At 39.6% G+C, this 27,978-nt stretch overlaps 1 protein-coding gene across 2 annotated transcripts; it reads left to right on the forward strand.

Annotated features, from left to right (window-relative positions):
- Positions 1-4,254: 4,254 nt before the first annotated feature.
- LOC140679491 (uncharacterized) lies at positions 4,255-27,978 on the forward strand. Of its 2 annotated transcripts, XM_072914963.1 has the most exons (5): positions 4,255-4,390; positions 4,496-4,685; positions 20,373-20,472; positions 22,598-22,727; positions 27,690-27,978. In XM_072914963.1, exons 3-5 carry the CDS (start codon positions 20,385-20,387, stop codon positions 27,919-27,921), a joined length of 450 nt encoding a protein of 149 aa, XP_072771064.1. In that variant the 5' UTR covers positions 4,255-4,390; positions 4,496-4,685; positions 20,373-20,384; the 3' UTR covers positions 27,922-27,978. The 2 variants fall into 2 exon arrangements, with proteins under 2 accessions (XP_072771064.1, XP_072771063.1); XM_072914962.1 differs by lacking the exons at positions 4,255-4,390; positions 4,496-4,685 and adding an exon at positions 10,572-10,676.

Consider the following 27,978-nt stretch of genomic DNA (forward strand, 5'->3'; position numbering starts at 1 on the left):
AGCAATATAAAATATAACATACAGTATATATAATATTTACATATTATATATATAGTATATAATATATACTGATGTATTATATTATATTTATATATTATATATACAATATATAACAAATCCCAATTATCTGTTATGTTTCTAGGATGGAGTTGACGACACAGACACAAGGGGGAAGTAACGCTCTATGATTTATTGTATGTATAAATAATATATATATATATATATATATATATATATATATATATATATATATATATATATATATATATATATATATAATAATCAATGTGACTAATCCACGAGGGGTGTATGTGTGTTTGACTATGTGTGTAATTAATTGTTGTGTATTACCGTGATGTGTTGGGCGAGAGGAGGAACAAGGCAGGAAGGCAGTCCGTAGGGCAGGCAGATGATCCAGGGGCGAGAGAGAGGCGTCAGATTCACTGTGGGAGGACACCAAGGACATCAGAACACGGCAGAAAAACGCAGAGAGAAACAGAGAGAGCATAAGGCTTGTCGGCTTACGGTACACAAACGGTAATTAAGTTCCCGCCAGGATCCTTGGGTCCACTGGTCCTTTAAATTGAAATTGAAATGTAATTTTTTTTTTTTTTATATTATTATTTTAATAATTTAATTAATTAATTTAATAATATTTTAATAATCTGTCCTTTCTAATCCATTTTCTACCGCTTTTTACTCTCGGTGTCTCCGATGACGTGACATCTTCGCGCAGAAATATTGATAAAATAGAAATAAAAGCATGTGTTGTATATATATATATATATATATATATATATATATATATATATATATATATATATATATATATATATATAGAAATAAAAGCATGTGTTTATATATATAGAAATAAAAGCAAACACATGCTTTTATATATATATATATATATATATATATATATATATATATATATATATATATAAACACATGCTTTTATTTCTATTTTATCAATATTTTATCTAGTGTTTTTCATTTCTATTTACATTTTTTATTATATATTCTAACTTTGTATTTAAAAAAAAAAGTGTTATATTTTGTAGCACTTTGAGATTTTAACAAATGTAAAGTGTGTTACAAATGTAATTTATTATCATTATTATTATTATTATTATATAGCCTGGAGCCCGGCCCAATTTTTTTAACCCAATGCGGCTCCCGAGTCAAAAAGTTTGGGCACCCCTGATTTTGATTTGATTTTGATTTTGATTTTGATTTTTATGAAGGATCCCCATTAGCTGGTTGCCACAACAACCCACTAGTCTTCTTGGGGTCCACAATTCAATACAATTACAAGTAAAAGCATATCATTATAACTACACAATATATCTAGTACCCGCACTCTTTTACTACGAAGCCACGCTGTCATAATATGTGGTTTGGCATTGTCTTGCTGAAATAAGCAGGGGCGTCCAAGCTTTTTTGAAACATGTTGCAGGCATCAAATTCCAAATGAGCTAATATTTGCAAAAAATAACAAAGTTTACCAGTTGGAACATTAAGTATCTTGTCTTTGCAGTCCATTCAATTGAATATAAGTTGAAAAGGATTTGCAAATCATTGTATTCTTTTTATTTACCATTTACACAACTTCACTGGTTTTGGGTTTTGTATAAGGTTTTGTCCCTGCTCTTTCATAGACAACACAGCCTGTTTTCTCATGCTCTTTCAGCATTTCTAAAGCACTTTGAGGAAAACATCAGTAGAAGAGGACACACATTTCAACAATAGCGGCTTCTTTTTCTCTCGCTCTTAGCAGTACAGTCAATCAAATATCACAGAGCCTCACTTTTTCAGCAATGTAATAGCCAACAGATGACGGATGTTTCTGCCAACGACTTCCTGTTCCCTTTCGGAAGGGTTAATGAAGTATAAGAAGTAGTTTAACTCGAGTTTTATTTCCCTGTGGTTAACATGACGGTTGGTGTGATCCCAGGATACAGAGAAGGCGGGCAAAGTGCAAACTGTCATAACGTGGGGGTTTTCACAGCTTACTGGGAGGATTGTTCTCCTGGGATGCAAACGGACTTTTCCGGACAACGGTAGCAGGTAGGAACATATTTAATAATCAATTAATCCTACACAGCAGAAATGACAGAAACCAAAACAAAAGGAAAGCGTGTCGTTCACACGAGAAGCTAAGGCAATAAACTTAGGACATGAAACATGAAACTATGGACATGAAAACCTCACTAAACTCTGGCATGAAACAAAGAGCATTAACTCGTGATGGGTCCGGCAACATCGATGCATCGACACATGCGTCAAGCTCATAGAACAAAACCTTGTGTCGGTGCGCGTACCGCTTTTAGAAAGTCATGTGACCGAGCATGAGCTATTCGGTCACGTGACTGATACGCCTCCTCGGTGCCCTGTGAGCGGGTCTTTTCTACAGCCGGAGAAATAATAACGAAGAAGAGAAATCGTCTAAAATTTAATACGTTGGAAAAACTGTTTTTTTTTTAATAAAAATGTGTAAAAAATAAAATAAGATAATTCCCAGTCCACAAGCATCCTCATTCCCAACACGTTCTCTTAGATTTCCATGTTAAGATACATGTTCACATTATTTATTGACTGTATCTAAAAAAGATAAAAATATATTTTTATTTAAATGAAGATATGAAATAATCCTAAATGAAATACAATGACTTGGTTTATATTATTGTATCAGTTGAGTCGGTCCATAGGTTGCCTGTAGGGATTTTTAATGTCCAGCAGATGTCAGTATTTAGTGACACAGTATCGACACAGTATCAATACAGTTTTGCAATGTGTCAAAACGCTTCATACATACTTGCCAACCCTCCCGGATTTTCCGGGAGACTCCCGAAATTCAGCGCCTCTCCCGAAAACCTCCCGGGACAAATTTCCTCCCGAAAATCTCCCGAAATTCAGGCGGAGCTGGAGGCCACGCCCCCTCCAGCTCCATGCGGACCTGAGTGACGTGTCGACAGCCTGTTTTCACGTCCGCTTTCCCACAATATAAACAGCGTGCCTGCCCAATCACATTATAACTGTAGAATGATCGAGGGCGAGTTATTGGTTTCTTATGTGGGTTTATTGTTAGGCAGTTTCATTAACATCCTCCCAGCGCGGCAACAACACACAACAGCAGCAGTCACGTTTTCGTCTACCGTAAAGCAGTTCGTCTGCCGTAAACAGCAATGTTGTGACACTCTTAAACAGGACAATACTGCCATCTACTGTACATGCATATGTGACAATAACATCTACGGCTTTTAGAGAGTGCAGTGCACAACTGCGCACACAACAAGGAGACGAAGCAGAATGCATCATCAGAGAGGGTGTTCAGCATGGTTAGAAAAATAGTGACAGAGAATAGAACAAGGATGGACAATTCAACCCTTAACACAACAATGAGTAGATGAGTGTTATGTGTGTGTATATGTGTAAATAAATGAACACTGAAATTCAAGTATTTCTCTTATTTATATATATATATATATATATATATATATATATATATATATATATATATATATATATATATATATATATATATATATATATATATAATAAAATAAATATATATATATATATATATAGCTAGAATTCACTGAAATTCAAGTATTTCTTATATATGCTTGGTGAATTCTAGCTGTAAATATACTCCTCCCCTCTTAACCACGCCCCCACCCCAACCACGACCCCCACCCCCATCACCTGAATTCGGAGGTCTCAAGGTTGGCAAGTATGGCTTCATGACGCCTCACCAACCCATCACTAGCATTAACTATGGAATTGCGTGAAATAAGCAAGACTTACTGTGTCAAGAAAAGAGCAGCAAGAACTATGGTAACGCTTGAAAACAAGCATGAACAGAACAATGTCGCCAGACCGACGAACCGGCACCGGCAGGCTTAAATTATAATCTCCTGATTAGAGCAGGTGTGTGTCCCGATCACATGAGGCAGGTGAAACTAATGAGTCGCCATGGTGACTAAACAAACAAGGGAGCGCAAACAGGAACTAAAAGAGTCCAAAAACTAACAAAAACATAATCCAGACCACAAATCATGACACAAGCAGGGCAGAAGAAAAGTAGCACAGGTCTAGCAGGGACTCTGAAACTCGTGACAATTAAATTGTCTTCATAAAATTGTCCGCACAGTTACAAAAAAAATAAAACTTTAGTTAAAGGTTAATAGAAGTTAATTCAAAAAGTCAACAAGCGTCTCAGAGTGGATTGTGTTCAACTTTAGAGTTTCCGTTTCACCTTTTTGGACTAGAAAAAAAGCACAATGTGGGCAGCGAGGAGAAAGGTGGTGAAGGAGTGAAGGAATGTGTGAAGAATACCAGCGAGGCTGACTAATAGCTGCTCGCTAACGTGAAGCAGCTGCAGAAAGAGGTGAGAGTTTTGTACCGCCAACTTTGTTTCTCCTCTACGATAGCTGAACTTTTGTCCCTGCCTCTATTGACACTTGTCTTCTTCTGTTGGTGGCCTGGACCTCAGGTTCTCTGCGTCGGCGCCAAGTCTGAGCTCACGTTCAGACGCCGCAGAACATCTGGACGCCATTCAAGTGCAGAAAAGTCACGCTCACTTCATTCCTCACGGTTGACAACGCGGGTGAGCGAGCAGCAACTTCAAATTGTTTCAGTGAAAGTAGGAAGACGGCGTCCCCAGAAATCCATCATAACCTGAAGTACGTACGTCTGAGCAACCACATGTGCTGACTCGGCAAACAAAATCAAATAAGACAAATGTTGAACAATTATAAAAAAAATGTTATCTAAATATGCGCGCAATACATTTTCATATAGCTCAATTTAATATGTCCAATCATATAAATATATACACCTTTCAGACAAATGTTCTGGAAAGTTCTGAAGTCTTCCCATCCAACCTGATGGAGCTTGAGAGGTGCTGCAAAGAGGAAAGAGAGAAAGTGCCCAAAGATAGGAGTGCCAAGCTTGTGGCATCGTGTTAAAAAAGACTTGAGGCTGGAATTTCTGCCAAAGGTGCATCAACTAAGTATTGAGCCTATAAGTACTTATGTACATTATTTTTGATAAAACTGCAAAAATATTTTCTGTCAAGATAAGGTGCTGAGTGTACATTAATGAGAAATAAAATTAACTTTTTTGATATATATATATATATATATATATATATATATATATATATATATATATATATATATATATATATATATACATATATATATATATATATATAAAAAATATATATATATATATATAAAAAAAAAAATATATATATATATATACATACATACACACAAACATATATGCTCTGTATACATATACTGCATATATATAAATGTACATATATAAATATATAGAGGAATATATATATATGAATATACATATATGTTGTTTTATATTAATGTTATATATATATATATATATATATATACATACACACATAAACATATACATTATATATATAGACATATTTTGTATACACATATATACAGTACATATATACATACACATACATTTGTTTATATATGTGTTTATATACAGTATATGTGTAAATATGTGTATGTATATGTGTGCATATATACATATATAAACATACATTTACTGTATATATACATATATACTATACATACATACATATACACATGTACACATTTATACATGTATACATACATATGTATGTATGTATACATGTATATATATATGTATGTATTCATATATATATATATATATATATATATATATATATATATATGTATGTGTGGGAAAAAAAATCACAAGACTACTTCATCTCTCCAGGCCTGTTTCATGAGGGGTTCCCTCAATCATCAGGAGATTAAAAAATAAAAAAAATAAAAAAAATCTCCTGATGATTGAGGGAACCCCTCATGAAACAGGCCTGTAGAGATGAAGTAGTCTTGTGATTTTTTTCCCACACATACATATATTGCGCTCTACTACGGTATCGAGCACTATTTTTTGGATAACCTTATTAAGACATATATATATATATATATATATATATATATATATATATATATATATATATATATATATATATATATATATATATATATATATATATATATATATATATATATGTATATATATATGTATACATGTACATTTGTGTATGTATGTATGTATAGTATATATGTATATAAACAGTAAATGTATGTTTATATATGTATATGTGTATATATATGCACACATATACATACACACACACACATACATATATATATATATATATATATATATATATATATATATATATATATATATATATATAGTTTACTTCTCATGTTAGCGTGACGTGACTACCTTCTTTCCATGGTATCATGCTATGCTATGTTTGCCTTGAGCTTCTTGCCGCATCGCAACAATAATAATCCAATTCTTTATCAACAATACAATACATAAAAGCCTTACATATTATTTGGTATATAATTACAGGATACAAACAGTACCATACATATAATTACTTCTGTGAATACTAAAGTTTATGTTCATGGTGCCCTTTTTGTGTCGCCCTAAAAAAAAAGCACCTTTTACTTGCACGTCGCCTGCAGTCTCTGCATCTCAGGGTCACGCCAACAGGTGACAGTTTGGAGGCTTTTGCCCATGAATAAGGAGGCAAAGTTCCATAAGAGTCCGTGACTGAAAGCAGGGCTTGCAGGACAACACATGACGAGGAAAGAGGGCGTGAACGTTAGGCCACGCCTCCCAAAATAATTTTCATCCACAATAAGACCTGCGTTAGGCCACGCCTCCCAAAATACTTTTCATACACAATAGGACCTGCTTTAGGCCACGCCTCCCTAACTACTTTTCATACTCAATAAGACCTGCTTTAGGCCACGCCTCCCTAACTACTTTTCATACACAATAAGACCTGCTTTAGGCCACGCCTCCCTAACTACTTTTCATACACATTAGGATCTGCGTTAGGCCACGCCTCCCCAAATACTTTTGATACACAATAGGACCTGCGTTAGGCCACGCCTTCCCAAATAATTTTCATACACAATAGGACCTGCATTAGACCACGCCTCCCCAAATACTTTTCATCCACAATAGGACTAGCGTTAGGCCACGCCTCCAAAAATACTTTTCACACACAATAGGGCCTGCGTTAGGCCACGCCTCCCCAAATAATTTTCATCCACAATAAGACCTGCTTTAGGCCACGCCTCCCCAAATACTTTTCATACACAATAGGACCTGCGTTAGGCCACGCCTCCCCAAATACTTTTCATCCACAATAAGACATGCGTTAGGCCACGCCTCCCCAAATACTTTTCATACACAATAAGACCTGCGTTAGGCTGCGCCTCCCCAAATACTTTTCATCCACAATAGGAACTGCGTTAGGCCACGCCTCCCCAAATACTTTTCATACACAATAGGACCTGCGTTAGGCCACGCCTCCCCAAATACTTTTCATCCACAATAGGACCTGCATTAGGCCACGCCTCCCCAAACTACTTTTCATAAACAATAGGACCTGCGTTAGGCCACGCCTCCCCAAATAATTTTCATCCACAATAAGACCTGCTTTAGGCCACGCCTCCCTAACTACTTTTCATCCACAATAAGACCTGCTTTAGGCCACGCCTCCCTAACTACTTTTCATACACAATAAGACCTGCGTTAGGCCACGCCTCCCCAAATACTTTTTATACACAATAAGACCTGCTTTAGGCCACGCCTCCCTAACTACTTTTCATCCACAATAAAACCTGCTTTAGGCCACGCCTCCCTAACTACTTTTCATACACAATAAGACCTGCGTTAGGCCACGCCTCCCCAAATAATTTTCATCCACAATAAGACCTGCTTTAGGCCACGCCTCCCTAACTACTTTTTATACACAATAAGACCTGCTTTAGGCCACGCCTCCCAAACTACTTTTCATACACAATAGGACCTGCGTTAGGCCACGCCTCCCTAACTACTTTTCATCCACAATAAGACCTGCTTTAGGCCACGCCTCCCTAACTACTTTTCATACACAATAAGACCTGCGTTAGGCCACGCCTCCCCAAATACTTTTTATACACAATAAGACCTGCTTTAGGCCACGCCTCCCTAACTACTTTTCATCCACAATAAAACCTGCTTTAGGCCACGCCTCCCTAACTACTTTTCATACACAATAAGACCTGCGTTAGGCCACGCCTCCCCAAATAATTTTCATCCACAATAAGACCTGCTTTAGGCCACGCCTCCCTAACTACTTTTTATACACAATAAGACCTGCTTTAGGCCACGCCTCCCAAACTACTTTTCATACACAATAGGACCTGCGTTAGGCCACGCCTCCCAAACTACTTTTCATACACAATAAGAACTGCTTTAGGCCACGCCTCCCTAACTACTTTTCATACACAATAAGACCTGCGTTAGGCCACGCCTCCCCAAATACTTTTCATACACAATAAGACCTGCTTTAGGCCACGCCTCCCCAAATACTTTTCATACACAATAAGACATGTGTTAGGCCACGCCTCCCCAAATACTTTTCATACACAATAGGACCTACGTCAGGCCACGCCTCCCCTACTACTTTTCATACACAATAGGACCTGCGTTAGGCCACGCCTTTCCAAATAATTTTCATACACAATAGGACCTGCGTTAGACCACGCCTCCCCAAATACTTTTCATCCACAATAGGACCTGCGTTAGGCCACGCCTCCCCAAATACTTTTCATCCACAATAGGACCTGCGTTAGGCCACGCCTCCCAAACTACTTTTCATACACAACAGGACCTGCGTTAGGCCACGCCTCCCAAACTACTTTTCATACACAATAGGACCTGCGTTAGGCCACGCCTCCCCAAATAATTTTCATACACAATAAGACCTGCATTAGGCCACGCCTCCCCAAATACTTTTCATACACAATAGGACCTGCGTTAGGCCACACCTCCCCAAATACTTTTCATACACAATAGGACCTGCGTTAGGCCACGCCTCCCCAAATACTTTTCATCCACAATAGGACCTGCGTTAGGCCACGCCTCCCCAAATAATTTTTATACACAATAAGACCTGCTTTAGGTCACGCCTCCCCAAATACTTTTTATACACAATAAGACCTGCTTTAGGCCACGCCTCCCAAACTACTTTTCATACACAATAGGACCTGGGTTAGGCCACACCTCCCCAAATACTTTTCATCCACAACAGGACCTGCGTTAGGCCACGCCTCCCAAACTACTTTTCATCCACAATAGGACCTGGGTTAGGCCACGCCTCCCCAAACTACTTTTCATCCACAATAGGAACTGCACTAGGCCACGCCTCCCTAAATACTTTTCATACACAATAGGACCTGCGTTAGGCCACGCCTCCCCAAATACTTTTCATACACAATAGGACCTGCATTAGGCCACGCCTCCCCAAATACCTTTCATACACAATAGGACCTGCGTTAGGCCACGCCTCCCCAAATACTTTTCATACACAATAGGACCTGTGTTAGGCCACGCCTCCCCAAATACTTTTCATCCACAATAGGACCTGCGTTAGGCCACGCCTCCCAAACTACTTTTCATACACAACAGGACCTGCGTTAGGCCACGCCTCCCAAACTACTTTTCATACACAATAGGACCTGCGTTAGGCCACGCCTCCCCAAATAATTTTCATACACAATAAGACCTGCTTTAGGCCACGCCTCCCTAACTACTTTTCATACACAATAGGACCTGCTTTAGGCCACGCCTCTCCAAATACTTTTTATCTACAATAGGACCTGCGTTAGGCCACGCCTCCCCAAACTACTTTTCATACACAATAAGACCTGCGTTAGGCCACGCCTCCCCAAATCATTTTCATACACAATAAGACCTGCTTTAGGCCACGCCCCCCCAAACTACATTTCCTACACAACAGGACCTGCATCAGGCCACGCCTCCCCTAATACTTTTCATACACAATAAGACCTGCGTTAGGCCACGCCTCCCAAACTACTATTCACAAACAATAGGACCTGCTTTAGGCCACGCCTCCCAAACTACTTTTCATACACAATAGGACCTGGGTTAGGCCACACCTCCCCAAATACTTTTCATCCACAACAGGACCTGCGTTAGGCCACGCCTCCCAAACTACTTTTCATCCACAATAGGACCTGGGTTAGGCCACGCCTCCCCAAACTACTTTTCATCCACAATAGGACCTGCACTAGGCCACGCCTCCCTAAATACTTTTCATCCACAATAGGACCTGGGTTAGGCCACGCCTCCCCAAATACTTTTCATACACAATAGGACCTGCGTTAGGCCACGCCTCCCCAAATACTTTTCATACACAATAGGACCTGCATTAGGCCACGCCTCCCCAAATACTTTTCATACACAATAGGACCTGCGTTAGGCCACGCCTCCCCAAATACTTTTCATACACAATAGGACCTGCGTTAGGCCACGCCTCCCCAAATACTTTTCATACACAATAGGACCTGCGTTAGGCCACGCCTCCCCAAACTATTTTTCATCCACAATAAGACCTGCTTTAGGCCACGCCTCCCCAAACTACTTTTCATCCACAATAGGACCTGCTGGCACAAAACCTGGGAGCAAGAAGGAGGGGAAAGAAAGATTAGAGGCGCATGACACCAGAGGAAAATAGAAGAGACTTTTATTGTCATTGCAGCGTTGGACACTACAAATAGTTTGAATCGGTGAGTATGTTTTTCAATGATTAATACTCGAAGTGCAGTACAGTTTGTTGCACGTGTGTAGTGCGTATACAACATGTAATACTTTGTATTATTGTGTGTAGTGCGTATACAACATGTAATACTTTGTATTATTGTGTGTAGTGCGTATACAACAACATGTGATACTTTGTATTATTGTGTGTAGTGCGTATACAACAACATGTGATACTTTGTATTATTGTGTGTAGTGCGTATACAACATGTAATACTTTGTATTATTGTGTGTAGTGCGTATACAACAACATGTGATACTTTGTATTATTGTGTGTAGTGCGTATACAACATGGTGTTATTCTTGGTGTTATGGAAGGCAGGCTAGTACCAGGCTGGACTGTGAGAAGGTGACATGTTTTAAGCAGATGTGAGACAACATCATGTTTGCAGCTCTCTCCACCTTCATGAATATATTACAAAACACAAACACTGAGTCACTGGATTACAGATATCCTGTGTGAATAATAATAATAATAATAATAATAATAATAATACACTCTTGTCACGAAGATGCATGCACTTATCTTAACACCTGGGAAGTTATTCAATAATTTATAACTTCATTATAGGTTAATAATGAATCAATAATAATAATAATTAAAGCTGCAAGCAGCGATGGACGGGACCGACTTTGAGGGCTCATAAAATCCAAACCGGAGCAGTAATTAAAACTCTTTCATCAACTTTTAATCAGAAGGGGTCAATCTCTCTCCTGTGCTAATTTGAAGCCGACACGACAAACGCGTTTAGAGGAGATAATGTTTGAAAAAAGGTGACTGTTTTTACACAACTTTTGTTTTGAAGGGGGAATTGCAAACTACTTCCTGTTGATTTTTGCTGGGTGTTGTCAGTGTATGAAATATAGGTCTAAGTGAGACCTACATAGAGGTTTTTGTTTCCTAGGGGGCGCAATTTGGAGTTTTGGGGTTTGGTTTTTTGATTAGATCGCAATTTTTGCCAGTCCTGATGTGTGTGTCCAATTTGGTGAGTTTTGAAGCATGTTAAGGGGTCAAATTACAGCTCAAAGAGGCGGCGGTATAATAATAAAACGCTAGAAATACAATAGGGTCCTCTGTCCCAAAGGGACTCGGTCCCTAAATACTGAATACACACACACACACCATCGGCGGTCACTCGTGGTCGAGTATGACTGTCCTCCTTCCTGGTCCTTGTGGGTCTTCAGGTGGGCGTGGAGGCCGATTCTGGACCCGATTATTCTGGGGCAATGTGGACAAGGGAATGTAGTGGTGGTGGGTTTGGGTTGGGCCTGTTTGGTGGATGCTCTCTCCTTTCTTAGTCTGCGCTTGTCTTGTGCAGCATGGCGGAGGTCGTCATTATATTGCGCGGCACCCTCACAGACAAGGTTTCTCCACATCGTCCTGTCTTTTGCCTTGACTTCCCAAGACTTAAGGTCTATGCGACACTTTGTCAGGTTTGCCTTGATGTTATCCTTAAATCTCTTCTTTTGACCTCCCGGGGCCCGTTTCCCTTCAACAAGCTGGGAATAAAGGACTTGTTTTGGGAGGCGAGAGTCAGGCATGCGGACTACATGGCCAGTCCATCTGAGTTGGTTTTGGGCTATCGTGGCAGTGATGGTGGGCAAGCCAGCCTCCTCCAGGACGCTGGTGTTGGTGCGTCGGTCCTCCCAGCTGATCCTGAGGATTTTTCTGAGACATCTATGATGGTAGGTCTCGAGTGCCTTTAAGTGCCTGCTGTAGGTGGTCCAGGCTTCTGACCCATACAGAAGGGTGGGGAGCACGACTGCTTTGTAGACCAGGATTTTGGTCTTTGCTTGGAGGTCACGGTTCTCGAAGACTCGCTTCCTCAGCCTTGAGAAGGCCCCACTGGCACAGCTGAGGCGGTGGTGAATTTCATCGTCAATGACAGCTTTAGATGACAGGAGGCTCCCGAGATATGGGAAGTGGTCCACATTTTCCAGTCGGATTTTGTCAATTGACAGGTTTGGTGGCAGGACAGGCACACTACTGTTTGGTGGTGATTGGTGGAGGATTTGGGTTTTCTTTATATTGATGGCAAGACCAAGCTGTTTGTATGCCTTCGCAAAAGCAGACAGAGTGCACTGTAGGTCCTCTTCTGAGAGGGCTATGAGGGCATTATCGTCTGCATACTGCAGCTCCATGATGGATATGGTGGTGGTTTGACCTTTAGCCCTGAAACGGTTGATGTTGAGGAGTTGACCGTCGGTTCTGTACATTATTTCGGCTCCCTGGGGCAGATGTATGTTTGTGAGATGAAGGATAGTAGCAACAAAAATGGAAAATAGTGTTGGAGCGATGACACATCCCAGTTTTACAGGGATGTGTCATTTGATTAGATCGCAATTTTTGCCAGTCCTGATGTGTGTGTCCAATTTGGTGAGTTTTGAAGCATGTTAAGGGGTCAAATTACAGCTCAAAGAGGCGGCGGTATAATAATAAAACGCTAGAAATACAATAGGGTCCTCTGTCCCAAAGGGACTCGGTCCCTAAATACTGAATACACACACACACACACACACACACACACACACACACACACACACACACACACACACACACACACACACACACACACACACACACACACATACTGTACATATACACATACAAACATATTCTTGAATGATAGTCTAAATTCACAAAGAAAACAATTCAAAGCACTCAAGAACTGATCTACTAAGAGCCCAAATAACAAGTGCTAAATAGCACGTGCAAACTATTAATCAATCAAAGATGATCTATATAGTAGTTTTATATATCTGAAACTAAAACAAATAGTAGGCGTGTCTCGGGTGATCTACTAAGACTGCGTGTACAATGGATAGCAGGTGCAAAAGTGGTGCAGATTGCACTATTTGCACGATTTTGCGTGTACTACCGGCTGTCACCATGGAGATACTCATTTACTGCACATTCACGTTATCCTGTGGTGTTTTGTTATATTGTGTAATATAATAAAAAATAGAATCTGGTGGGGCGTCCAAACTTTTTCCACTGAGGGCCGCACACTTTTAGTTTGGTCCCGTGGACCCTGATGTTAAAAAATAAGTCACATTGTAATTTTTCAATGAATTTTTTTTCTACGCTTACATTTCTAGATCAACTTCCGATCCATCTGATGAATAAAGGTTTTTTTTATTTCATATTTTATGCCCTTTTTGTCAAAACATGTGTTTTTTTATGGACAAAATATGCAAACTTTGCATAAAATTATAGCCTACTTATTATTTATTATGCAAAGTTAGCAAGACTCGTGTAGGATTTAATGCAGTGTTTCTTAACCATAGGGCCGGGGCCCATTGTTGGGTCGTGGGTGACCTCCAGAGGGCCTCCAAAAACATGTGTTTCGCAGTGCTACTCAGATGTAATACACTGTTCCACCACTTGAGGCAGTAATGACAATATAAAAACAATTATTATTATTATTATTTTTTTTAATCTATTTAATATATTTAACTTATTCTGTTAAATTATATATGGGTACGCGTGTATGTGGGTGTGTGTACGTTTGTATATATGTATGGTGAAATCTGTGTGTATGTATGTAGGTACATATGTATGTGTCGCTGCCCCGGTGTGCATTGCTGATCGCGGCGCCGGGTCTGCTGAGGTGCCGTGGCATGCCGGCTGTGGGCGCAGGGCTGGGCCCTTATGGCTTTTTGCCGGATGGGATGCCTGGTGGGTGGTGGGCGGGGGGGGCCTGGACGTGCAAGAGGGGCTGCGGGGTTTGGTGGCGTTGGGCACTGTTGGCGACCAGGCCTCTTGTTTATTTTTATTTATTTTATTTTATTTAAAAGGTTTATTTTTATTTTATTTTTATTTTTTTTAATTTTCTTTCTATTTTTTTTTATTTTTTAATTTTGTATTTATTTATTTATTTTTTTTTTTTTTTTTTTTTTTTTTTTTTTTTTGTGTGTGTGTTGTGTATGTATGTGTTTGTGTGTATGTGGGCTTATGTATATGTGTGTGGGTGTATTAATGTGTATATATGTGTGGATGTGTATGTTTATATGTATATGCATGCGTGTGTATATGTGTGTATGTGTATGTATATGTACCGTATTTTCCGCACTATAAGGCGCACCGGATTATTAGCCGCACCTTCTATGAATTACATATTTCATAATTTTGTCCACCAATAAGCCGCCCCGGACTATAAGCCGCGCCTACGCTGCGCTAAAGTGAATGTCAAAAAAACGCTGCGCTAAAGTGAATGTCAAAAAAACAGTCAGATAGTTCAGTCAAACTTTAATAATATATTGAAAACCAGCGTTCTAACAACTCTGTCCCAAAATGTACGCAAATGTGCAATCACAAACATAGTAAAATTCAAAATGGTGTAGAGCAATAAATAGCAACATAATGTTGCTCGAACGTTAATGTCACAACACACAAAATAAACATAGCGCTCACCTTCTGAAGTTATTCTTCATTCGTAAATCCTTCGAATTCTTCGTCTTCGGTGTCCGAATTGAAAAGTTGCGCAAGCGTGGGATCCAAAAATGGCCGGCTCCGCCTCGTCGAAGTCATCGGATTCAGTGTCGCTGTTGTTGTGCAGCAGTTCTGTGAATCCTGCCTTCCGGAAAGCTCGGACCACAGTTGTGACCGAAACTATCTGCCCAGGCATTTACGATCCACTGGCAGATGTTGGCGTATGTCGACCGGCGCTATCTGCCCGTCTTAGTGAAGGTGTGTTCGCCTTCGGAGCTGTGTGAAAAAAGCCACCCGGCCTCTTCGCGTAAACTTCCCTTAACCACTCGCTCATCTTTTCTTCATCCATCCATCCCTTCGAGTTAGCTTTTATGATGACGCCGGCTGGAAAGGTCTCTTTTGGCAAGGTCTTCCTTTTGAATATCATCATGGGTGGAAGTTAGCATGGCAAGCTAGAACCACAGTGAAGGATGACTTCTCATTCCCTGTGGTGCGAATATTCACCGTACGTGCTCCCGTTCCACAGTGCGGTTCACAGGAATATCAGCTGTGAAATACGGTAGTAATCCGTGTGCGGATGGAGAGATTGCGTCTTTTTATGAACCGGATCGCTTAGTAGGAGCCATTTTGTGGTCTTTACAGATGTAAACAGGAAATGAAACGTACGGTGATATCCGCGCGTTTTTTCTTCTTCTTCCGGGGGCGGGTGAAGCGCTTCCTGTTCTATGGGGGCGGGTGCTTTCCTTGGCGGTTGCTTGCGTAGAAGAAGAAGCGCTTCCTGTTCTACCGGGAAAAAAGATGGCGGCTGTTTACCGAAGTTGCGAGACCGAAACTTTATGAAAATGAATCGTAATAAAGCGCACCGGGTTATAAGGCGCACTGTCAGCTTTTGAGAAAAATTGTGGTTTTTAGGTGCGCCTTATAGTGCGGAAAATACGGTATATGCATATATGTATGTGTGTATGTATGTGTATATGAATGTGTAGGTGTGTGCATGGGTGTGGATGTCCGGTGGCTCAATTGGCCTGGCTGTGGATGAGTTGGGGTAGGTGGGTTGGTGGCCTCGGTGGTAGCCGGGGGTGTGCGTTGTTGTGGTTTACGGGGTCGGTCGCTTTTTTGTTTTGGTTTCGGCGGCCGCGGGTGTTTACGCTGCGGACGGGCGGTGGTGGTGATGGTTGCTGCGGTGATACCAGCGGTTGGCATCGCTGTGTTGGGTTGGAGTGGTTGGGGGACTGTGGCTGGTGTCTGTGCGCTTGTGGGGTTGTGGGGCTGGCTGGCGTTGGCTTGCCGGCTGGTTTGGGGGCTGGCGGGCGGACGGGATGCATTGGCTTCTTCCCCCGTTGGGGGGCTCCTTCCCCTGACCGGGACTCGTATGGGCACGTTGCTGTGTGGATGGCCGGGATGCGGTGTTTGCATTGGGCGTGGGGGCTGTGCGGTTTCTCTGCGTTTGGTTGCCGGTATGGGCTCTGCAGGGTTGGGTTGGGGCGGGCGGGGGCTGGCTTTGTTTGGCGGGGGGAGGGGCTCGCGTGGCGTCACGTTAAAGTGGTCTGGTGTGGGTCACGGGCTGTGGCGGGGGGTGGCGGCCTCCTGGCCGTAGTTCCTGGTTGTCGGCCGCGTGGACTGGGGGGATGTCCGGGCCCTCTACTCCTCCTACTTATAGCGCACACAGTCACACATATATAGGACTTTGGGGATTGTCCTGCGGGGAGGCATGGCGGGGGGTTGAGGATGCCTCCAATGGGGCTCCAGTCCTCCTGTCTTGTCCCCTGCTCGTCCATCCCTCAATCTTAGCTGCATATTAGACACTTAGGATTTGGGGGGCTTGGTTGGTTGGGACCCACCATGACCTTGATGTCCCCCAATTTTAATCGCATTATTAGTTCCCACAAGCATACATATCTCACTCACGCTACAGTACACACATCAATAGGGACTGGAGGTCGGCTGTAACGGCTGACCTCCTAATTTTAACTACACAGTAGACACTCTGGGGGCCTTGTACACATGCATGGGGGGTTTGGGGTTCGGCGCACCCCTCATTGCCTCGTCGGCCGGCGGGGACTGCGGTCTGGTGGCCTGCCAGGCTTTTATTCATTTATTATTGTTATATATATTTTTTTATTTTTAATGTATTTATTATTTTTATTTTTATTATTTACTTATTTTTATTTTAGTTTATTTTTTAAATTTTATTTTTTATTTTATTTTATTTTTTTATTTTTTATTTTTTTAATCTTATTATTTATTTGTGTGTGGCGTCGCGCGGGTCTCACTTCCTGTTGGATGGGGTCCGTGCCCGTGTGGCCCGACCTTGCGCTGTGGGGTCTCTGTTGGTGACTTGGTGTGGTGGCGGCGCAGCCCCCGTGTCTGGTCTGGATGCTGTGTCTCGGTTGTTTGGGCGGTGGTGTGTTTGTGCGGGTTTGGGTTGGGGTGGGGGGCCTTTTGGTTGGGGGGGTTGTTGGTGTCTCTTGTTTGCGTGTTGGCGTTCGGGCTGACCGGCGGGCTGGCGCCGGCTGGTCTCCGTGGCCCTGGTGGCGTGTGGTTGCTGGTCGCAGTTTTTTTTTTATCGCTTTGATTTGATTGGCTGGTGCTGGCTGTCTGGGGTTATTGCGGCTGCTGTTTCTGCTGCCGTTTGTTTGTGGTGTGGGCGCCCGTGGCTGCTGGGTCTGGTGCAGGGGTGTGGCTGATGTTGTGACTGGTGGCAGCGCGCGCGCGTGATGGCTGTCGGGGCTGACGAACTGTGTATATGTATGTATATGTGTGTGTGTGTATGTATGTATGTTTATATATGTGTATGTGTACATATGTGTATGTATATGTATATATGTGTATGTGTGGGTATGTATACGTGTATGTGTGTATGTGTATGTATATATGTATGTATGTATGTATATTTCTGGGGGTACGCTCTGGGCCTGCCTGTCAGACGGGGGTCGACGCCTCAGGCTACTGCATCCGAACTGCGTGTCTGGAGCTCCTGGGTCCCGCTGTCCATCCCTTCCGGGTGCCCGTCTTGGTTGGGGCCTGTTGGGCCTAGTCCCTGCGTCTATTGTGGTAGCTTGGTGCTGCAAGGTATTCCGAGGTGCTGCGAGTCGGCCAGTTGCTGGGGTAGTGACCTTGTTTGTCAGCATGTCTGTGATCTTCTTTTAATTCTCTTTTTTTTTTAAATTAATTAATTAATTAATTAATTAATTTATTTATTTTTTAATATATTTTATTAATATTATTTTTTTATTTTCCCCTCCCTCAGGGGGGGGGCTCGGCGGGGCGGTTGCTGGTTGTTCCATCTCCATCGTTGGGGTCCCTGCGGGTGGGGTGGGTGGTTCCCGTGGCCCTGTGCCTGGGTGGTCCTGCGGCGGCCGGTTTGGGTGGGGTGGCCGGGGGCTGGCCTCGCCGCGCTCTCCGGGGGTGGGGGGTGGGCTCGTGGGGGCCCGGTTGCCGGTGGGGCGGGGGCGGTCTTCCCGTCCGGTTGCGGGGAGTCTCTGGGTCCCTCGGGCGGGGCGTCTCGCCTTTCTGCCCGTGTGGGGTGTGGTCTCTCGCTGGCTTGGGGTCTGGCTGTCCCCTGCTTTTCTCGTGCCCTGTCCTCTGCCGGGTGCGTCTGTCTGCGGCCTGCTGCTGGCCCTTGTGGGCGGTACGGTGGGTCGGGCTCTGGGGTTCCTGTCGCTGGCCGGCTTGGCTGCGTGGGGGCGGTGGTCCCTGGTTCCCTGGGCACCACGCCTCCTGTTTGTGGGTTGGGCTCTCGGGGGTGATGGGGCCGTGCTCTGGCTCCCACGCACTCTGGGAGTCGAATGTATTGTACATGCAAATTCACATATGCTCACATACGTACATAGGTACCTACACTCCCACATACATACACAAATACAGTACATATTTACCTACCTAATGTTCGTACATCCACACGCACATTCAATATACAAACATACACATACACATACTGTACATATACATTCACTGTACAAACACATATACACATTCTGTACATATACATTCATTGTACAAACACATATACACATTCTGTACATATACAAGTACATATGCATACTTACACTCATGCACATAATCACGTTTCATCAAACATATATTAACGTTGTTGCCCTAGGGTAAACTGGGTGTAACACATGGCACACTGACAAAGCTTAACCTATTGTGACTATAACAATCTACAAGGTTAATGTAGGTTGCTTCTCTTTCTCCCCCTCCATTTTTCTGCATTCTTTCGTATCTCAAGTTATCATTACGTATATGTATTGTTGCATTTAAACAACTGTATTGTTGATAATAAAGGTAAATTATTGGTATTTTTCATTATCAATAGCGCTATTTCTATTGGTATTTGTATTGATCCATTTGTAGTGTAATAATGCTCATTGTCATTTCTGTATTATTTTTCGCTAACTGCTTATTTGCTATTACTTTTACCATCATATTTGTACATGTCATATTTGCTGATGTTGCTCTATTGTTGTTGTTGTTGTTGTTTGCTGTTGTTGTTTTTGTCTCTCTGTCTAATCCCCCTCTTGTCCCCACAATTTCCCCCTCTGTCTTCTTTTTTTTTCTCTTTCTATCCCCTCCTGCTCCGGCCCGGCTGCACTAAATGATAATATAAATACATTTAATAAAGTCAAATACAAATAAGGCAACAAGAGAAGTATCCTACACTTCTCTTTTGTAAAGTAAATCTGAACAGCCGACATGGGCATCTACATCAACTATATGATTTGCCTGAGAAGCTGGACAGGACATTAAAAAAAAAAAAAAAAAAATAAAAAAAAATAATAAAAAAAAATAAAAAATAAAAAGACAATATAAAAACAAACTAAAGTCATAGAGAAGTTTCTTCAGCGCAAGAATTATGACTAAAGTGGTGAATTTGCACTTTCATTTTATTGACAGTTAATTTAAGAAAGATATATAAATATTATCATTATTATTTATAATGTATTTATTTATTTTAGCACTGCAAAAAAAAATTTTTGTCACTTTTTTTGAGTCTCTTCTTTTGCAGTATATTTGATTATTTGTTTTTGTAATCAGCCTGACCTTAGCCTTGGTAATAATATTTGTGTTTTCTTATGAACTGTAAGTAGGTTAGATACAATTATTAAATACCATTAATTCAGTGTTCATATTTGAGTGTATCTCTGTAGGGGAAACATTGGGCCCCGAGGTGAAAAAGGTTAAAGGAATTTGGGGAAAACTAAATGTGTTTTCTTCTTCTGCTTCCACCAAGTCTCTGCTGGTCATGAACACTCACTGGCTGCTGACGGTGGTTGCCGTAGCAACGGAGGCCCGTTTGGATGATGACGGACATTGGAACTACAGAGAAGGAGGTCAGACTTCATTATGATATCATATTAATATCATTATTATATTATTATTGATATTATTATTATGATGACGGTCATTGGAACTACAGAGAAGGAGGTCAGACTTCATTATGCTATTATATTATATTAATATCATTATTATATTATTATTGATATTATTATTATGATGACATACATTGGAACTACAGAGAAGGAGGTAAGACTTCAGCCAAGACTTCTTTCAGGCATATCGATATTAATATCATAATTATATCATTATGAATATTATTATGAATATTATTATGTCAGCTGACAGAGTGGATTTGACATCAGAGCAAATATTAATATTATTATTATTAATATCACTATGAATATTATTTTTTATGAATATTTTTATGAATATTATTTTTTATGAATATTATTATGAATATTATTATTATTCATTTTATTATTGTGCATATTACTATGAATGTTATTTTTATGAATATTATTATGAATATTATTATGGGTATTATTATTATGAGTATTGTTATGTATATTATTTAGAATATTATTATTATGGATATAACTATGAATATTATTATGGATATCATTATAATAATAATAATAATGATAATAATACATTTTATTTGTACATTACATTGAGTAAACGACCTGAAAGTGCTACAGTGTATAAAAAAATAATAAAATAAAAATAAAAAGATAATAAAAACATTAATAAAATAAAAACTAGAACAGCCAAATAGCTAAAACTAGTATGCATATATCTAAAAAAAGTTTTAAATTTTTTTTCTCCACAGACTGGGAGCGGTCTCCCTGACCACCTGAGGGCACCACAGACTGTGGATGCTTTTAAAAAAGGCTTAAAAACCCTTTAAAAAATGCCTTTTTATGAATTATGATATATTATATATTATCAATATTACTATGAATATTATTATGAATATCTTTATTATGGATATTACTAAGAATACTATTATGAATATTATTATGAATTTTACTAGGATATTATTATGAATATTATTATTAACATTATTATGAATAATTATGAATATTGCCTGGAATGCAGAACGGACAACTTTGGACGACAGCGTGAGGTAGGAGATGATTTTAATCTTCTCAAGAAATCTTGGCAGGGCATGAGGTAAACAAACAAACTATGGCGTGGAACAAACACAAAACTGTGGCATGAAACAAACAGCATAAACTATGGCTCGGAACAAACACAAAACTGTGGCATGAAACAAACAGCATAAACTATGGCTTGGAACAAACACAAAACTGGCATGAAACAAACAGCATAAACTATGGCTTGGAACAAACACGAAACTGTGGCATGAAACAAACAGCATAAACTATGGCGTGGAACAAACACGAAACTGTGGCATGAAACAAACAGCATAAACTATGGCTTGGAACAAACACGAAACTGTGGCATGAAACAAACAGCATAAACTATGGCTTGGAACAAACACAAAACTGTGGCATGAAATAAACAGCATAAACTATGGCTTGGAACAAACACGAAACTGTGGCATGAAATAAACACGACTTACGTGGACACGGCACGAATCGAACAATGACGCCAGGCCAACTGACTGGCAAAGGCAGGCTTAAATAATGCCTCTGATTAGTGCTCGCGAAGCAGGTGAGCAGGCGAACACTAATCAGAGCCAGGCGGGAATAATAAGTAACCATGGTAACCAAACCAAACTCAGAGATGTCACAAACAGGAACTAAAAGAGTCCAAAGCTAACAGAAAAAAACAAAAACATGATCCGGACCATGACAATGACTATTATATAATTATGAATAATATTATGAATACTATTGTGAATGTTGTTACGAATATTACCATGTCAGCTGACAGAGTGGACGTGACATCAGAGCAATTATGAATATTATTATGAAAATTATTATGAATATTATTATGAATATTATTATGAATATTATTATGAAAAGTATTATGAATATTATGAATATTTTTATGTCAGCTGACAGAGTGGACGTGACATCAGAGCAATTATGAATATGATTATGAAAATTATTATGAATATTATTATGAATATTATTATGAAAATTATTATGAAAATTATTATGAAAATTATTATGAATATTATTATGAATATTATGAATATGTTTATGTCAGCTGACAGAGTGGACGTGACATCAGAGCGCAGTGTGACTCAACTTTTGGATGTTTGGGGGAAACAAATCTTCAAGGAGATCAAGACTTTGCTGCAATCTCAACCCAACACTCTTCTACCTGACTACTCCAGGTACTTGACATACTACTACTACTAATACTACTACTTTTACTGCATTCTACTGACCTGTATCTTCAAACACTTGAAACTATTACTTTTACTTTTACTGCATTCTACTGACCTGTACCTTCAAATACTTGAAACTATTTTACTGCATTCTACTGACTTGTACCTTCAAATACTTGGAACAATTACTATTACTGAATTCTACTGACTTGTACCTTTAAATACTTACTTTGAAAAATTCTAAGAAGTGTCAAAAATATGCGATTGCATGAAGTAAATGTCTTTGTTTCTGTGCAAATGGAAAGTTTACTGTATTTATGGATATTATTGCCTAGCTTTGGAGGGGGGTCACCTTTAATGGTGTGGAAGTGGCCTTCCACACCATTAAAGGTGATCCCCCTCCAAATTATTTGTAGGACCACATGAAATGATGTGTAGGGGGCCACCTTAAATGATATGGGAGGCCAAATTTAAATGATGGGGAGGGCCACCTCAAATGATGTGGAGGGCCATGTTAAATGATGTGGAGGGCCACTTTGAATGATGTGGAAGGATATTTTAAATGATGTGGAGGGCCACCTTAAATGAAGTGGAGGGCCATTTTAAATGATGTGGAGGGCCACTTTGAATGATGTGGAGGGCCATTTTGAATGATGTGGAGGGCCATTTTAAATGATGTGGAGGGCCACCATAAATGATGTGGAGGTCCATTTTAAATGATGTGGAGGGCCAGATTAAATTATGTGGAGGTCCATTTTAAATGATGTGGAGAGCCACATTAAATGATGTGGACGGCCACACTTAATGATGTTGCAGGCTACCTTAAATGATGTGGAGGGCGACCTTAAATTATGTGGCGGGCCATTTTAATGATGTGGAGAACCACATCAAATGAGGTGGAGGGCCACCTTAAATGATGTGGCGGGCCACATTAAATGATGTAAAGGGTCACCTTAAATGATGTGGTGGGACATTGTAAATGATGTGGTGGTCCACCTTAAATGATGTAAAGGGTCACCCTAAATTATGTGGAGGGCCCCTTTAAATTATGTGGAGGGCCACATTAAATGATTTGGAGGGTCACATTAAATGATTTGGAGGGTCACCTTATCTGATGTGGAAGGCCACCTTAACTGATGTGGAGGGCCAATATAAATTATGTGGAGGGCCACTTAATTGAACTGGAGGTGTATGACATATGAAACATGAATGATGTATGAAACATAAATGACATATGAAACATGATGTATGAAACATGAACGATGTATGAAACATGAACGATGTATGAAACATGAACAACATATGAAACCTGAATGACATATGAAACATGAATGGTGTATGAAATATGATGTATGAAACATGAATCATGTATGAAACATAGATGACGTATGAAACATGAATGATGTATGAAACATGATGTATGAAACATGAATGATGTATGAAACAGACGACGTATGAAACATGATGCATGAAACATGACGTATGAAACATGAATGATGCATGAAACATGATGTATGAAACATGAATGATGTATGAAACATAGACGACGTATGAAACATGATGTATGAAACATGACGTATGAAACATGATGTATGAAACATGAATGATGTATGAAACATGAACGATGTATGAAACATGATGTATGAAACATGGATGACGTATGAAACATGAACAATGCATGAAACATGAATGATGTATGAAACATGAATGATGTATGAAACGTGATGTATGAAACATGAGTGATGTATGAAACATGACATGAAACATGAGTGGCGTATGAAACATGAACGATGTATGAAACATGAATGATGTATGAAACATGGACAACATATGAAACATTAATGACGTATGAAACATGATGCATGAAACATGAATGATGTATGAAACATGATGTATGAAACATGAATGATGTATGAAACATGAATGATGTATGAAACATAGACAACGTATGAAACATGAATGATGTATGAAACATGAACGATGTATGAAACATGAATGACGTATGAAACATGAACAACATATGAAACATGAATGACGTATGAAACATGAATGATGTATGAAACATGATGTATGAAACATGGATGACGTATGAAACGAGAACGATGTATGAAACATGAATGACGTATGAAACATGAATGATGTATGAAACATGATGTATGAAACATGAATGATGTATGAAACATAGACGACGTATGAAACATGAATGATGTATGAAACATGAACGATGTATGAAACATGAACGACGTATGAAACATGAACAACATATGAAACATGAATGACGCATGAAACATGAACGACGTATGAAACATGAATGATGTATGAAACATGGACGACGTATGAAACATGAACAATGTATGAAACATGAATGATGTATGAAACATGAATGACGTATGAAAAATGAATGATGTATGAAACATGATGTATGAAACATGAACAATGTATGAAACATGAACGATGTATGAAACATGAACGATGTATGAAACATGAATGATGTATGAAACATGACCGATGTATGAAACATGAACGATGTATGAAACATGAACGATGTATGAAACATGAACGATGTATGAAACATGACCAATGTGTGAAACATGAACGATGTATGAAACATGAACGATGTATGAAACATGACCGATGTATGAAACATGAATGATGTATGAAACATGAACGATGTATGAAACATGAATGATGTATGAAACATGAACGATGTATGAAATATGAACGATGTATGAAACATGAACGATGTATGAAACATGAACGATGTATGAAACATGAACGATGTATGAAACATGAACAATGCATGAAACATGAATGATGTATGAAACATGAATGATGTATGAAACGTGATGTATGAAACATGAGTGATGTATGAAACATGACATGAAACATGAGTGGCGTATGAAAATGAACGATGTATGAAACATGAATGATGTATGAAACATGGACAACATATGAAACATGATGCATGAAACATGAATGATGCATGAAACATGATGTATGAAACATGAATGATGTATGAAACATGAATGATGTATGAAACATAGACAACGTATGAAACATGAGTGATGTATGAAACATGAACGATGTATGAAACATGAATGACGTATGAAACATGAACAACATATGAAACATGAATGACGTATGAAACATGAATGATGTATGAAACATGATGTATGAAACATGGATGACGTATGAAACATGAACGATGTATGAAACATGAATGACATATGAAACATGAATGATGTATGAAACATGATGTATGAAACATGAATGATGTATGAAACATAGACGACGTATGAAACATGAATGATGTATGAAACATGAACGATGTATGAAACATGAATGACGTATGAAACATGACCAACATATGAAACATGAATGACGCATGAAACATGAACGATGTATGAAACATGAATGACGCATGAAACATGAACGATGTATGAAACATGAATGATGTATGAAACATGAACGATGTATGAAACATGATGTATGAAACATGAACGATGTATGAAACATGAACAATGTATGAAACATGACCGATGTATGAAACATGAACGATGTATGAAACATGACCGATGTATGAAACATGAACGATGTATGAAACATGAATGATGTATGAAACATGAACGATGTATGAAACATGAACGATGTATGAAACATGAACGATGTATGAAACATGAACGATGTATGAAACATGAATAATGTATGAAACATGACCGATGTATGAAACATGAACGATGTATGAAACATGACCGATGTATGAAACATGAACGATGTATGAAACATGAACGATGTATGAAACATGAATGATGTATGAAACATGACCGATGTATGAAACATGAATGATGTATGAAACATAACCGATGTATGAAACATGAATGATGTATGAAACATGACCGATGTATGAAACATGAACGATGTATGAAACATGAACGATGTATGAAACATGATGTATGAAACATGAACGATGTATGAAACATGAACGATGTATGAAACATGAACGATGTATGAAACATGAATAATGTATGAAACATGACCGATGTATGAAACATGAACGATGTATGAAACATGAACGATGTATGAAACATGAATGATGTATGAAACATGACCGATGTATGAAACATGAATGATGTATGAAACATGAACGATGTATGAAACATGAATGATGTATAAAACATGAATGATGTATGAAACATGAACGATGTATGAAACATGAATGATGTATGAAACATGACCGATGTATGAAACATGAACGATGTATGAAACATGATGTATGAAACATGAACGATGTATGAAACATGAACAATGTATGAAACATGAACAATGTATGAAACATGACCGATGTATGAAACATGAACGATGTATGAAACATGACCGATGTATGAAACATGACCGATGTATGAAACATGAACGATGTATGAAACATGAACAATGTATGAAACATGAACAATGTATGAAACATGAACGATGTATGAAACATGACCGATGTATGAAACATGACCGATGTATGAAACATGAACGATGTATGAAACATGACCGATGTATGAAACATGAACGATGTATGAAACATGAATGATGTATGAAACATGACCGATGTATGAAACATGAATGATGTATGAAACATGAACGATGTATGAAACATGAATGATGTATAAAACATGAACGATGTATGAAACATGAACGATGTATGAAACATGAATAATGTATGAAACATGACCGATGTATGAAACATGACCGATGTATGAAACATAACCGATGTATGAAACATAACCGATGTATGAAACATGATGTATGAAACATGACCGATGTATGAAACATGAACGATGTATGAAACATGAACGATGTATGAAACATGATGTATGAAACATGAACGATGTATGAAACATGAACGATGTATGAATGTGTCCAACAAGTCCCTGCCTGTGATGGTGACGTCATGAGGAACGCAGTACCTTGTACCCCCTGCAGGATGCGCCCTCTCTCCGAGACCATCCACGACTTGATGCGAGAAGTGTCTCTGCTGCGTCAGCGAATCAGCGAGCTCTCCCGTCGCCTAGCAACTCTGCAGCCCTTCCTCCGTCGCCATGGCTACCGCGAGGCGTGGGACGGCCTGGCTTCGGCACGTCGGAGTCCGTCAGAAGACGCGCAGGAGCAGGGCCGCTGGCGAGGGGGGACGCGGCGGGCCAGGGTGCTGCAGTAGATCATCCATTTTCTACCGCTTGTCCCTTTATTGATGCAAAATATACTTTTTCAATAA

Source organism: Nerophis lumbriciformis, linkage group LG16 (genome assembly GCF_033978685.3).
Source record: "Nerophis lumbriciformis linkage group LG16, RoL_Nlum_v2.1, whole genome shotgun sequence".
Classification (NCBI taxonomy): Eukaryota; Metazoa; Chordata; class Actinopteri; order Syngnathiformes; family Syngnathidae; genus Nerophis; species Nerophis lumbriciformis.